Below are 15,558 nucleotides of genomic sequence, written 5' to 3'. Positions count from 1 at the left end.
ATTAAAAAGCAGAGACATTAATCTACCAACAAAAGTCAGTATACACAAAGCTATGGTTTTTCCAGTAGTCATGTTTGGATATGAGAGTTGGACTATAAAGAAAGCTGAGCACCAAAAAATTGATGCTTTTGAACTGTGGTGTTGGGGAAGACTCTTGAGAGTCCCTTGGACTGCAAGGAGATCCAGCCAGTCCATCCTAAAGGAAATCAGTCCTGAATATTCATTGGAAGGACTGATGCTGAAGCTGAATCTCCAATACTTTGGCCACCTGATGCAAAGGGCCACTCACTGGAAAAGACTCTGATGCCGGGAAAGATTGCAGGCAGGAGGAGAAGGGGACGACAGAGAATGAGATGGTTGGATGGCATCACCGGCTGTCTGGGCATAAGTTTGAGCAAGCTCCGGGAGTTGATGGACAGGAAAGCCTGGCGTGCTGCAGACCATGAGGTCGCAAAGAGTTGGACACGACTGAGCGACTGAACTGAACTGAGTAAGTCAGTACTTCCTACAGAAACTAACTCTTAGTGAGCGATTAGGCAACGACTACGAGAGCACTCATCCAGACATAAATCATCATTCAATCATACTTCAATAAATAAACTCCACTGAGGAAACAAATGTGTTAACCAAGTGCCGGAAAGTGGTTGGGGCGGGGGGAAAACAAGATTCCAAAGAGGGTGGGAGGGAAGGCAGGTGTACCTAGGTGTGTAATTTGTAAGGTAGGCTGGGATAACACTCATATTTATCACTGAGATCGTGGACTTAATCATGTCACCAGGAAACTGCACTCAGAACTTGAGGAATGTTAAAAGGAAGCAAAAACTGGCTTAAATCTTAAGAGTGCATTTTGGCATCGCCGTTCACTCCGGATCCGACAGGACATCCTCCTCTCTAAAGGGTTGGGAGGAGGCGGGCGCTCGCGTTCTGAATTAATTTTGAGCCGCGCCGCCCGCCGTCCCCCGTCACGTGACGGCCTGCCGTTGCTGCGTCGTTCAGTGGGGGCGGTTCTGCCAAGTGCCGGGCAGGAAGGGAGGCGGCTGCAGTGCCATTCTTAAAGGGGCCCGAGGGACGGCGAAAGGCTACTGCCGGCCGGAAGGAAAATGGTGAGTTGCCCCTGGGGAGGGCGGGGGCTGGCCGAAGGGCCGGGTCAGCCCCGCCGGACTTTCCTGTTTGCCAGAGCCGGCATCGGCGGGCATCGCCCGGGGTGGGTCGGCGGCCGCTTCCGGCCGGGCTGCTGGCGGGTACCCACAGTCGGAGCCTTGTCTTCTGCCCGCCGCCGCTGCCGCCTCGCCCAAGAGCAGCAGCATCCTGCCGGGCCCGCGGTTTATCCGCCCACCGGGCTCGGTGACTAGGGTGCGGCCAGGAGGGATGGGTCATGCTCACAGAGTCCTTCTGGATGGAGAGTCACAGCCTCTACGATGAAAAATCGGAGGGGCCAGGGGTCCGGCCCAACAGAGGGCTCCCCCAAACGCTGGCTTCTCTGTCAGGGCCCGGGCCCGGGCCAGGCCTCAGGGGTCGGTGGGCGCCGAGCCCTTCCGCCTGGCCGCCTTTGTGGGGAGGGTTCGAATTCTGATTCCATTCTCTCAGCCTCGCCTTAGTCTCTGTCTCCTCTTTCTCCCGGCCTGGCTCTGTGGATTTCTGCTTATCCTTGCTTGGAAATCTTTTGACCCAGTTCTTTGGCGCTTGACCTTTCAGTGACTGTCAAAAGCTTGGTCTTGCGTGGTCTGGGGGCTTTGGTTTGACTCCACGCTCAAAAATAGTGGATAATTAAATCAATTGCCCAACGAGGATCTCCTGGATCTTTCCCATCGGGTTCTAAAATATGCTTTTCTTTCATTAGAAGCAAAACACAAAAATCCCACTGTCGTCCTCTCTGACCTCCCACTTATTGCTCAACCCACTTCCGTCGAATAGATATTGTCATGGTCACTAAAGCTAAGAGACTTTTCTCTTCAGTTCTCATCTTTTCTGATCTTTCAGCTGCATTCTGGGTGTTGACACGCTCTCTTTGAAGCATTCTCTTCCCTTGGATGTCTTGGATACAGAACTGGAGTACTTCTCCTGTTGTGGGTCTATCTGTATCCCATGCAGTCCTCCTTCCCTGTACATCACAAGTAGGAGTCCTGGGCTCCATCCTAATGCTTCATTTTCTATTCTGTACTTTTTGTCCTTCCTTTCTTACCTACACTCATAGCTTCAGTTACCACCTACCTGTATGTAGATGACTTTGGAATTTGTACTGCAGACCTTGCTCCTGAGATCCAGCCCAGATTTGTTTATCGTACTAGTTAGCATCTCCTAGGAAGCTTTTACTCACTTGAGTGTCTCAAAGCCCCCTCGATTTATCCAAAATAGAACGCATCTCTTGCGCTCAAACCTAGTGTTCCTTAACTCAGTGAAAGATAGCACCATTTAAGTGTTTCACACAAGCAAGAAGCATAGGAGTCACCTTTTTTACTAATCTATCTCGCCTAGTATTCAGTCTGTCACCAGGTCCTTTGTGGTGGTTCAGAGAGTGGGCTAGATAAGAGTCAGGCTGTCTGGCTAGAATCCTGGCTCCCCTAGTTGCATAACTCTGAGGAAGATATTTAACCTCTCCAAGTCCTAGTTTCTTGCACATTGGGGATATATAATACCCATCTAATGGGATTGTTTTGAGGATCTATGTAAAGGACATAGCACAGTGTTTTCTTACAGTGTTTAATACATGTTAACAAGTATTAGCAGAAATTCACCTACTTCTCTTTATTTTCATCAACATGTCTAAGCTGTGTTTCACTTCTCCCCTGGATTAGCCTTGCCAGATAACTAGTGTTGCTCTCTTCAACCTCTCTACCTATTTCCTGCATGCAATTCTGATTCTTTTCCCTGCTTAAAACACTTTGGTGGCTTCCCTTTGCTCGTATAGAAACCAAAATACTTAACATGACCCACTGCACCCTGTGTAGTCCAACACCTGCCAACCTCCTCTTGTATGTGTTAGAGCTCATTCTCTGTGCATGAATCACGCTGGCCTTTGGTTATCTTACATGTGCTGTGCTCACTTGAATCAAAGGATCTTTGTATAGGCAATTTTGGTCCTTTAGATGCCTTTTTCAGGCAGGCTTCCTGGAACCATGCTGTTTCGACTAGTCATTAAGTTCTCATAGCATCGAGTTTCTCTCTTTCCTCTTTTCCTAGTTGTTATACAAACAAGTGTGTGTTTTTTTGCCTGATGATTTTGATGTAGACTTGTTCTCTAATAGACTTTATAAGCTCTTTTAGGTCAGGTCCATAGTTTTAATCTATTTATTTTATATCATTATGTCTCTAACAATTAGCACATCCTGACATTCATTAAATGTTCATTGTGTGGATTATCCAGTAAATGACTACTTGAGTTCAAGCTTCCCACTTTGTGTGTTAATATTTACCGTATAGTGTTGCTTTCAGGGTATTTTTAAATGCATCTATTAACTGGAAACTGTTAGAGTTGGCTGAGTTGCAGTTCTTTTTCTTGTAGGAAGGAATTTTTGGCCTTGTGGTATTGGGAGGAGTGAAAATGGGAAAAAAGCTTTATAGATTCAACCACAGCATATTTTTCACTTGGTTTGCTATCCCTAAGGTGTCAGAATTGCACAAGCAGCTCTGGGTATCAGAACCTTAAGATAAGAGTCGTAACGAATTGTTCTTTGCCTACAAAAATCTAAAGTATTTATTAGTTTCTACTAATGGGCTCTGCGTTTGGTTTTGGCTGACAAGAGATTGAAAGTTCTAGTTTTCTGATTTGTGTGTCTTTCTTGAAAGACAGGAAAAAATAGACTAGGCTTGAATACTATAGGAACCTCGTATGACTTAGCATTTCTTTCTCTAAAGAGAAGTAAAAGGATGGACATAAGTGACTACTGCAAGAGCCTAATTTATTGGAAAATATGTATTGGTGGGGTGTGTTTTCTAACTATAAATAGCACATTCTGTGGTATATCACAGCTTATATATTACCAGTGTTATGAATTTAAAGGACAACTTAAAATTGATAGCCATTTAATGTTGTAACATATGCTCGCTCTTACCCAACACAGGGTGAAAAAGCAGACTTTTATTTAATTTTAACTTAAAATTTGAATCCTTAATTCTTTTGGACTGTAATGAGACACTTGTATATGGCATTGGTCTCAAAACTTTTAATTTTCTGAAGAATTGGGGGGGAAACCCCATATGTGAAGAAACCAAAGAATGTGGACCTTGTTTGGAACCTGACTCAATCAAACTCACTGTTAAAAAAACAGAAGAAAAAAAATGAGGAAAATTTGAACTTTGAACTCTATGTGAATAATTGAGACCAGAATTATTATTTTTAGGTGACATATTATTATTGTCTCTAAGAATTTCCCACAAAAAAAAAAAAAAAAGAATTTCCCACAGTTTGTTGTGATCCACACAGTCAAAGGCTTTGGCATAGTCAATAAAGCAGAAATAGATGTTTTTCTGGAACTCTCTTGCTTTTTCGATGATCCAGCGGATGTTGGCAATTTGATCTCTGGTTCCTCTGCCTTTTCTAAATACAGCTTGAACATCTGTAACTTCACGGTTCATGTCCTGTTGAAGCCTGGGTTGGAGAATTTTGAGCATTACTTTGCTACTGTGTAAGATGAATGCAATTGTGCGGTAGTTTGAGCATTCTTTGGGATTGCCTTTCTTAGGGATTAAAATGAAAACTGACCTTTTCCAGTCCTGTGGCCACTGCTGAGTTTTCCAAATTTGCTGGCATATTGAGTGCAGCACTCTCACAGATGAAACTCCAATATTTTGGCCACCTGATGCGAAGAACTGACTCATTTGAAAAGACCCTGATGCAGGGAAAGGTTGAAGGTGGGAGGAGAAGGGGACGACAGAGGATGAGATGGTTGGATGGCATCACCGACTCAATGGACATGAGTTTAAGTAAACTCCGGGAGTTGGTGATGGACATTGAAGCCTGGCGTGCTGCAGTCCATGGGATCGCAAAGAGTTGGACACGACAGAGTGACTGAACTGAACTGATTATTATTGTCTGTGTTTTCAATGGCACATACTATCATTTTATTACTGTGTATTAAAATATCTGTAGTTAAAATGATTATTGACCTTGGCTGTGTGATGGTCCATGGGAGCAGTATTGAGGCTTTTGGATGAGATAAGATTAGCTATGTGTTGATAATGTTGAAACTGAGTGTTAAGTGCATAAGATTTCACAGAATTTCTCTAATTTTCTATATATTTGAACTTTTATACATTAAAGAAACAGATTTCCATCTTCCTGCTTGCAATCAATAATTCACTTGTACCACCTGACCCTAATGCCAACTGAAGAGTGCTTTTGATAATTTCCTTGTCAGATTTTTGGAGAAGAGTCTCTTAATATTTTTTCATAATTTATAAAATGTTCTTTGAGTTTTTATATTTGTTTCATCTGCTTTTGCTTTCATATTTCTTAATAGCTCCTGTTTTTTTGATTCACATAGTCATTTAAGACATAAAATAGTAGTTGGTCTTTACGCTTATAGTTTATTTTCCATTCTTTTGCTTATTTTTAGTTTTTCATAGTTGTGCTGGACTCAAAAATGAACTAAAGCCTTATTAAATCTTAAGTGCAATAAGATGATTTTCCTGTTCTTCCTGAATAGTGAAAAATATTATACTTCCTAACAGCCATGATCCTTGACTTCCTATATTCTTCCCTTCCTCTCCAGTTCTGATGAAATTGCACATTAGTGTATATCTAGTTCTTTGAGATATTTAGTAGCCAAAGAGAAAGTTAAAGTATACTCTACATATAAGATGAACAAATGTGAATAATTTAATAATGCGAATGCAAGGCTTGGTAGATTTAAAAGTTCTTTAAGTGTTCATGTGTTTCATGTTAATACATAATTATGACATTTATAGATGTCCATATGCCTTCTTAAAGGTATTAGGTTTTGTAGCTTTAAGGTATACATACATATTGGAGTCATGGCATTTGATAACATGATTTTTTTTCTTTTCTAGAGTGAGTCTTTGGTGGTTTGTGATGTTGCTGAAGATTTAGTTGAAAAGCTGAGAAAGTTTCGTTTTCGCAAAGAAACGAACAATGCTGCTATTATAAGTAAGCTAAACACGATTGTCTCCATTCCATGGTCTTAGTTTGGTTTTATCCTTTTATCCTATAGCTGCATCCAATAACCTGAAATTACTTTAGAAAGTAATTTGTCTCCTTCTGTTTTAATTCCCAACCCTGTCCCCCACCTCCCAGCCCCTCACCCCCAAACCTGTGAGGTCACTTTAAAAAGTAAGTAAGAGTTAGTGTCAGAGAACAGAGGCAGTGTCTCACCTCCCCCTCACCTCCTGCACAGCTCTGGAGAAGATGATCGTCTTCTTGGGCACTTGGTCATTTGTAGTGTCCCATCCAATTCCATCCTTTAACTTACCTGGGGATGAAAACAGCCTGGCCATTCATCCTGAAGCAGAAACCTTTGCCCACACCTAAAGTGATAAAATTCAGCATTGTGTTCAAAGTGATCTGAGGTCTTACTTCATTTCTAGACTTGAATTCTAGTTTCACGGAGAATACTTTTAAGTGTCACTGACTTTTGATAATGGAAAGAGTGATTTGCATATTGCCTCTTCCAGTGTGAACTGTATGTGATGTTATGTAGATTTCTTTTGTATTCTTAGGTAATATTTAATATGTGGGTAGTGATTTAGCAAGATAAAGGAAGAATGAGGGGGTGAGAATGTAAAACTGTATATACTAACAGAGATACATCTGAAGATGTGAATTAGTGAGGCGGTGACAGCTTGTTGAATTATGATTCTTTTACAAACAAATACTACAACGCAGGCATACAGTTCTTAGAAGTGACAGAGTGTATCAGTGCCATTTTACCACAAAGAGTAAAGCTATTTGAGATCATATCGTGTTTCACAGGATTTACTATGAAATTAGTGCAGAATCAAAAATGGGTAACTTTCAGGGTAATAGAAAAGAATAGAGGCATAGGTTATCTAAATATATTTCAGTTTGGCTTCAGATTATGTTACATGTATTTGAATAGAGATATCACTGCTCTTTGGTAATTCCCTTTCTCGGAATACTCATCCTGCACCATGAAATCCTGACTCTTGAGAAGCTGGGAACCTGGTGATTGTTCTGTCCTGACCCTTGTCCTTTTTTCGCTTGTAGTTCTAACCAGGTTCAATAAACCAGTCTCCGTCACAGTGACCTTTTCACACCTTTTCTAATCATCCAAGAGGTTGCGTCTGAGTTGCAAAAATTCTTCATATACACAGTAAATGTAAGGAGTTGACATAAAGTTCTAAATAAGCAAATTAGGTGCTGGGAATTATGGGTAAAAGCTTTTAAATGCTGACTGCTTGAAAAGCAAAGCTAACTAACAGACCATAAACTAAAACTGCAAATGAGTTGTATGCTTGTGTTTCTTCATGTTTTAATTTTGAATACCAATAAAAGAGCTTGGAATCTGTGGGTTGGGTAGATCAAGGTCATGTTAGAATCACAGTTTACTCATACTGTATTTTTATTTTAGTGAAAATTGATAAAGATAAACGCCTGGTGGTGCTGGATGAAGAGCTTGAGGTTTGTTTGAACAGCTAAATATAGATTTATAGTTAAGTAATTATTATCACCCAAAAGATGTAACATTAGTTACATGTACTTCTAAAGTTAGTTCTAAACCATTGTACATGTTCATTATTTATGAAAAGCACATGTTAATTATTATGTAGTGGATTGTCTTGCTAATATAATCACCTTCAATAAAGCATTAATGAAATCCAGGTAATAAGCAGTAGAAGTTAGGGCTATATGTCTGGTAAAAACTAGCTTCTAAGTTGGTTGGCCAGTAATTACAAACTAAAACCCTATAGCCCAAGTATTTAGATTGTCAAGTTAAGTAACCAATTTAGAGTGAAAAGAAATTAACTTTTTCCCCCTGAATCAGATATGGTTGTTGCTCTGAGGGGTTGGCTTATCTCACTCAGTATTTCCTGACAGTTGGAACATGAGCATAGACTATGCTGCCTCTCAGCCCCATGTTTTGTTAATTAACAGAGCTAAGCTGAGTGGGTTGGGGTGGGCTTTCATTGGATTGAGGTTTTAATAACCTCAGCTTATGTACAATTTAGTAAGATAAAATGTTATGATGTGGTATCAAGTTATGAATTTACACCTATTGGTAGAATGGGTCCCCGTATATCTCTTAAGAATCTATGGATAAGAAAATGGTTAAAAGTTGTTTTCTTTTTGGTGCTAGGGCATTTCACCAGATGAACTTAAAGATGAACTACCTGAGCGACAACCTCGATATCCTTTTCTTAGTGCTTTAAAAAGATGTTTATTTTTACTGGTCACAGTTTTATTTATGAAGTTCATTTGTTCAGCTTTTAAGGTACATTTTTTACAAAATTTTCTTCTACACCATACATGCTAAGTTGCTTCTGTCATGTTTGACTCTTTGCAACCCCATAGACCATGCCCCACCAGGCTCCTTTGTCCATGGGATTCTCCAGGCAAGAATACTGGAGTGGGTTGCCATGCCCTCCTCCAGGGGATCTTCCCAACCCAGGGATTGAACCCATATCTCATGTCTCCTGCATTGGCAGGTGGGTTTGTTACCACTGGTGCTACTTGGGAAGCCCTACACCATGGTCACGAACAAATTAAAATGTATGTACATACTGGAAAAGGGCGAAAAAGTTGATGGATATTGTTTATTTAAATTCCTTTTATTGTTACATATAATAAAAATTGAGAAAAAGTCCACATTAAGTCTATACTTTTAATAAATTTATTTGTGAGAGTGTATAATGGTATGATTTGTCTTTGGGGCCCATTTATAATTTTGTGGCACGATAATGAATTATGAAAGTGTGACCTAAATGAATAGGATAGAAATTTGCCACTACTAGCTTGGCTGGTGTGTGTTGTCCTTCGGAACTCTGTTGATAAGTACTTGTCTAAAATAGAGCAACAATTTCAGTTTCTTTAACTTGAGAAAAACCTTCATTGTGTATAGTTATAAGTATCAACATGATGATGGAAGAGTTTCATACCCTCTGTGCTTTATTTTCTCCAGTCCTGTCGGTAAGTGAATTTCTTTAAATAGTGCATATCTGGTTCTGATCAAATTAAACCATTTTTACCCTAGATGAATTTTATGCTTGTTTTAAGGATGGAAAATGTTGAATTAATTGTGTGTGTGCACACACATGCACATGGGAATGCATCCCTAAAAAGAAGTTACTATAAAAACTTGCTTTTTTTAGGATAAATTCCTAGAAGTGTAGTTGTTAGGTCAAATCGTATATGTATGTTTAATGAATTTGAAATGATATTTTAAAATATCAAAAGTACATTTTCTTCTGTATTTTAATTTTATTTTTAAGTGTGTAAACTTTGTGTATGATTATGATGTATAGTTGGTATTTATCCTTAAAATAGTAGTTGTCAGTGATATGTCCGTAATCTTGAGAAGAGTCTCAGAGTAACTTCCATTGGATATTAATATGGTTTCTTGGTGTTTAAAGTATCCATTATCACCAGAACTCCCTCTGCCACTACCATTCAAGCCCACGATAAACTTTCTGCTCTCTGAACTCCTTGATCTTTATTATTTGTATCATATATGTAGCACTTAAAATATACCGAAGGGTCTTTTAATATGTAAGCAGACTGTAAATTTTTTTCAGAGCCAATCTCTTCACCCCACTGACCCCTCAACATCCCAAAACTTACATATCTTAGGTATCTGTAAAACTGATCAGTCAAAATTAAGGTAGTGGTGAAAAATTTTGAAGTATTCACAAGGCTCTGAAAGTCAAGATCTGTATAGATCTAGCCTCATTTATTTTTGCTGACCTGAAGCCTTGTTCATAAGTAATACAGCTATTTCTCTTTGTGCAGATGGTATGCAGTATAACACCCTCAAGCCCTTACATGTTTAGACAGGAGCTTTTGTAAACTCGATAGCATAGATAATCCTAAATGTGTCTTTTTTATCAAATAAATAATGAAAACTCATCACTGTTTAAAAATTTAAGTCTGATTTCTACTCTGATCTCTCTCTTCCAGGATGTAAGCCTGAACAACAGATGATGTATGCTGGGAGTAAGAATAAGCTAGTCCAAACAGCTGAACTTACCAAGGTAGTAGTTATATTTGACTAACTTGTTGAGACAGTATTTTTGTAAATGGAACAATACCTAAGTAATCTGAAGACTTCAGTATTTCTTTATGTTGGTGAAAGTTATTTAGAACAGAGCAGTAAACTAGAGTTTTTTTACTAGTTGGAAATAGAATGATATGAGTATTTAACCAAAAGTGTGACTTTTGAGGGCTTCCCAGGTGGCTCAGTGGTAGAGAATCCACCTATCAATGCAGGAATTGCAGGAGACATGGGTTTGATCCCTGGGTCAGGAGGATCCCCTGGAGGAGGAAATGACAACCCACTCCAGCATTCTTGCCTGGAAAATTCCATGGACAAGTGTCTGGCGGACTATATTTCAGAGGGTCGCAAAGAGTTGGACATGACTGAGCACGTGTTTTTTGAATGAAAATTACACATTGATTACAAGAACTCACATTCAAAATGTAGGCCACTTTAGAAAACTGTTCAATCTTTTGAGAATTTTTACCGTTCCAGTTCCTAACTGGATTGATTTTAGTTGTGTACCCTTGGGTCTCTCTTTTAGTGGGTACTATTTACAAAACTACTCTTTTAGAACATTTATAGATTTGTGCTTTTAAGAGAGTTTTGATATTATGCCATCTTGACTGCTAAACTTTGGTAACTGAGTCCCTAGCATTTAAGAAAAAGTAAAGGTATATCTAATTTACACAGATTAAGCCATGTTGACTGAAAGGAAGGAGAATTTGGTGTTTAATACTCAAATATGCAACCTATTTGATTTTTTTTCTTAAGGTATTTGAAATAAGAAATACCGAAGACCTAACTGAAGAATGGTTACGTGAGAAACTTGGATTTTTCCACTAACGTGAACTTCTGTGTTTCTAAAGTATTTATGTATTAACCTGACCATACTGGAACCAGACATAAATACTTATTTATGCCTAAAAATGCACTGTTACTTACAGTTTGTTATCTGCAGTAAAGAAAAATTCTCATTTGTTCAAAGTTTGAACAAAGAGGAAATCATCTTCATAGTAATGAAACTTTGTAAAGTGTTTCCTTATATTTGTAATTGTTAGGTAGACTACTTCTCTCCAGGGACTTTTTGCACTCTTGTGACTAATTTCTATAACTTACAGTTCAGAATTTGTTACTATTTACAGACACCATTGGAAAGTGGTTATTAGATTGTGATAGACAACAGTTGCCTCCTTTTGACAAATACTGGATATTAGCAGTTTATATATGAAAATAGCATATTATCACTTGTCAAATCTTTGAAATCAATTTGGGATAAAAGACTTAAGTGACCGAATTTTGAGCCATGAATTTACTGTAGTATAATCTGCACTACAAATAGTTTTTCCATCAATTCCATGCCTTCTTTAGTTTTCTATATCTTTTTAATCAAGTCCAGAAACTTTTCATCAGTTGCTCATTTTTAAGGTCTGGAAGTTAGATTTTATAATGAAGTTATGACTAATAGGCTTTCTCAATGGAAAATAGCATTTTAGTCTTAGAAATTGATGGATTGTAACTAATCAAGGGCTTCATTTTTAGTTATGTCATTTATAGATAATCTTAAATCTAGGTTAGTAACACTTTATTTATAAAGAACCTCTTAATGTTGTCCTGTGAATACTAGTTATTTTACATGTGTTAATACTGTGCCTTTGATTTCTTAGCTTTAAAGTTAGTTGAAGACTTCACACTGCCAGTATTCCAGATTTGGTGAAATTAATACTTTTGTAAAGGGTCCAAGTAAAACAATTTTCTAATATGTGTATCTGAAATTTGTAGTAAAACCAACTTGATATTTTAGAAATTCCAACTGTCTACTTGCATTGGTGAATATATGGCAGTTGAAAGTTATAGTTTGGGACATATTTGTGATTAGTTTTGTGCCATAGGAAAAAATTGCTTATCTTAAACCTTGGCCATAGTTAATAACATTAATGCATTGATAGAAATCTCATCTTATATCCTAAATGTCAGAAGCTATTCTAAACTGGACACCTGTCTTGTTAGATGATGGTATCCTTGGCATTTTTAAAGCAAGGATTCTGATATATAGTGTACTTTAAAAACATAGAAGTAACTAAAATTCTTTTGACATTAATTTGACAAAAAGTCTTGAGGATCTAAAGACCACCCAAATTTGGTGAATTAATTCTTATATTAAGAATATCTTAATCATTTCAAAGCTAGCAAAGGCATTTTTTTTTTTTAAATTTTGATGTATCTCCCATCGTATGTGCTTTGCATTTTTTTGAGGTTTCTGTGCCAACTTTAATAAAGAGGTAAAGATAGTTTGAATTTTCATAATATGGAATCTTCTATTTGCAACACTGTTTGGCTTCACTAATCTAAAAACAGGAAGTAATAGGAAGTTAGTTGGAGATGAGGAAGTGCTGGAAAGGTATTTGCTTTGGTTACTGAATGGGAAGGGTTCTTAATTCCAATTTCCAGAGAGAGAGAGAGCTTCACCCAGGAAGTTTAAGAATTCTTTAAACAGCTATTTTGATACTGGAGAAAAATGCTTATAATTCTGCATAAATGCAAATGTAATCCAAGTGAATGGAGACTTTTTCTAATGTTTTTGAATGAAGGAAATGAGATTTTGTTTCATCTGGTTCAGAGCAATAAGAGAATCTAGGGCTGCAAGAATGTGTTTTTGTAGTGAGGTTCCTCCTTTTGTCTTGCATGTTTTAAGTGTTTTTTTTTTTAATTTAATTGGAAAGTCCTCTATAATGTCAGATAATATTGACCTCCATACATAGAACTCTTGGTTCCCCTGTTCTCTAACAGGGGAACTGTGATAAACTATGCTTTTTTGAGCTTGTCTGACTCCTTATTGATATCAATATGTATTTTTGCAAGACAATAGACGAGGTTAGGGGATCAGTAGAACATTTTTTTACCTCCTTGGTCCTATAGGGACAGTTATAGATCCTTTACCCTAGCGTATTCTCTGACTTTTATATAAATTTTCCTTTCATCTAACCAAATTTTTGCATTGTTCTTTTTTTTAAAGTATATTTCCTATATAATCTCTTTTTCTGCCTTCTCTCAGTTAGTAACTCCAGATTTCATAATTCCAGTTTTCACATTCCACTTCTGGTACAACCATTCCCATTCAGCCTTAAGTCTTAATCTTTCCTTTTTGGCAGCAGCTTTTTTCCTGGGAACCTCCTTCATGATCTTCTAAGTCAGAATTAGTTTTGAAATTGTTGGACTTGCATAAGTTCTGCATAGCATCTGATGTTGTCAGAGTAGAACCGACTAGTAATCACAGCATGTTTTTAGTATGGTTTTGTGGCAACATAAATGACATATGAAGAAAACTGTTCTCAGGTTACTCTATGCTGAAATTCCAAAATGTCAAGAGTTTTGAATAGTGTTCACTTTGTTCTGGTATTGAAGCAGTTATATTAGGGAAGAAGTTATTTGACTGTTTTTGTTTAATTGACTTCTAAAATAAATGTTCAAATTGTCTATTTCTAAAAAGTTTACTAAATACCTAGTGTGGTTAAACATACTCTTGTTTGAGAGGGTGTTGCTAAATTTTGTATTGTCATTACTAAATGATCTTTGTAACAAAATGTCTGTCAGCACTTTTCTCTCCCTTTTTGTCTCCTATTTTAAGGAGTCAAATGTAGCCATAAACTGTATCCTGGTCTGACACTTAAAATTTTTTCCAGTTAAAGGAGTGTATTGCCAAATTAAATTTGGCTGTCCTTGTTCCCCATCCATATAGATAGTAAGGAAGGTGTACTTAAAATATGTTTGGACTACTTTAAAACATGAGCAGTGTCATTAATCCATAATGTGGACTGGTGATGAAAAGATACTTTCATAAGAGTTTAAATGCTGATATTTGGTGGAAATAGAGAGTGACTTGTAATCTATCAATTCAAATATTCTTAATACGGTTGCTTTCCCTGTTTGTTCAATAGACTGATAATACTGGAATCTACAGAATTTGAGCCTTTACAACTTATGTGAAGAAGTGTCTCAAACATTTCTGGACAAATCTTATTTTGTATTTCTGGAAGAATGTAAAAATCTCTCAGGCCACTTAACACCAGTGGTCCCAAGTTGAATATTCTTGAAAAATTTGTTTCCTCTTAGGCCGCTCGACATTTCAAATCAGTGATCATCTTCCTATGATATTTTAAAACAACTACATTAAGGTTGTGATAGAAACTGTGTTATCTTTTTGGAGTATAGTTCATACATGTGTAATTACTTGAATATTGTTTGAGATCACTAACATGCCAGGGTAGTGCCCACTGATTTAGATGGTCCAATGTAATCTCATTCAGGAGGCTTGAAACATGAATGGTTTAGTCTTGTGAATTTTAACAGTTTTCCTGTCATCATTTAACAAAATCAACAGCTGGCACAACTTCTGAAACTGTGGTTTCAGTCTGTGCGAGTTCATATTGCATGTTTATTTTGGACAGTCTTCTGTTAAGCATGGTGCTTGTACTGGTTTAAATAAAATGTTAACATGAAAGGACTACTAGCTTTTCATTTTTTTACTCTCCTTTTTTCTCTTTTAGAGTTGCTGTTGCCTAACTGGCTCAATTGTGGCATCCGTGTGAACCACACAAATTCAGTTGTTTACTTTATCTGAAAAAACTGAGAGGCAGAATAAGCAGATCACTAGGCAAAAGTAGGATGCGGGGAGGGAAAATATAATGAGATTATAAGCATTTCTAAAACTTGGTCTCATACTAAAATGGTTAGTTTGTAGGGGCAGAGGGCATTGTTTCAAATGATGACCCCTTGCTTTCAAAGGGAAAACTAAGTTAGAGGGGCTGTATATTTTGTAAGAAATAAAATTAAATAGAAATTTTATTGAATATAGTGTATCACTATTTATTACACATCCATTAAAGAGCCATCCTGCCTATATTATAGACTAATGTCCGTAGTTTGTGTTTCATGGGTATCTAGTGAATGAATACAAATCAACACTACTTACATGGTGTTTAGACTTGACCATATACCTCTTGTGATGACTATGTATTATAGTGGAGTCACATTTGTTCACAGTTGTGAAAGGAGTTGTTTAGGCCTTCCTATACTCAAGAATCTCACAAGGACAATTGGCCAGAGTGAGGAAGTGTCTTCCTTGTTTCTCAAATTTGTCATTCAGCTGCTCAGCCAGCCAGCTCCTACATTTTTTCACCTTCATTGTCTTTTTGTCCTTTTCAGTTTTCAGCAGCAAAAAGCATTTCTAGTCGCTTACCCTCACAATGAGAGCCCACTCTCATTTGCATGAGGGCACACCCTGAGTGGATAGTCTCTCCTTGTGCAGTACATTTTTAACTAGATGGAAAAGCCAGTTAAAGATCTTATCATGGAGCTTCAGGGGGTTTTCACAGTTCTCTTATCCTGAAAG

General features: G+C 37.7%; 1 protein-coding gene across 2 annotated transcripts; it reads left to right on the top strand.

The window, feature by feature from the left end:
* Positions 1 to 1,008: 1,008 nt before the first annotated feature.
* Positions 1,009 to 14,670, top strand: GMFB (glia maturation factor beta). Of its 2 annotated transcripts, none has more exons than XM_043472138.1 (7): positions 1,009 to 1,103; positions 6,010 to 6,106; positions 7,548 to 7,597; positions 8,274 to 8,323; positions 9,021 to 9,103; positions 10,091 to 10,164; positions 10,941 to 14,670. In XM_043472138.1, the coding sequence occupies exons 1-7, from the start codon at positions 1,101 to 1,103 to the stop codon at positions 11,010 to 11,012; spliced, it is 429 nt and encodes a 142-aa protein (XP_043328073.1). In that variant the 5' UTR covers positions 1,009 to 1,100; the 3' UTR covers positions 11,013 to 14,670. The 2 variants fall into 2 exon arrangements, with proteins under 2 accessions (XP_043328073.1, XP_043328072.1); XM_043472137.1 differs by having other exon boundaries at positions 1,040 to 1,103; positions 9,018 to 9,103.
* The last annotated feature ends 888 nt before the right edge of the window (positions 14,671 to 15,558 follow it).

The sequence above is a fragment of the Cervus canadensis genome, chromosome 6 (assembly GCF_019320065.1).
Source record: "Cervus canadensis isolate Bull #8, Minnesota chromosome 6, ASM1932006v1, whole genome shotgun sequence".
NCBI classification, from domain to species: domain Eukaryota; kingdom Metazoa; phylum Chordata; class Mammalia; order Artiodactyla; family Cervidae; genus Cervus; species Cervus canadensis.
The sequence above is the reverse complement of the archived record's forward strand: the minus strand, read 5'-3'. Positions and strand labels throughout refer to the sequence as shown.

Coding starts and splice junctions, on each gene's coding strand:
- GMFB (XM_043472137.1), top strand. Junction 7,598..8,273: donor TGCTGGATGAAGAGCTTGAG/GTTTGTTTGAAC, acceptor TTTTGGTGCTAG/GGCATTTCACCAGATGAACT. Junction 9,104..10,090: donor TATTTTCTCCAGTCCTGTCG/GTAAGTGAATTT, acceptor TCTCTCTTCCAG/GATGTAAGCCTGAACAACAG.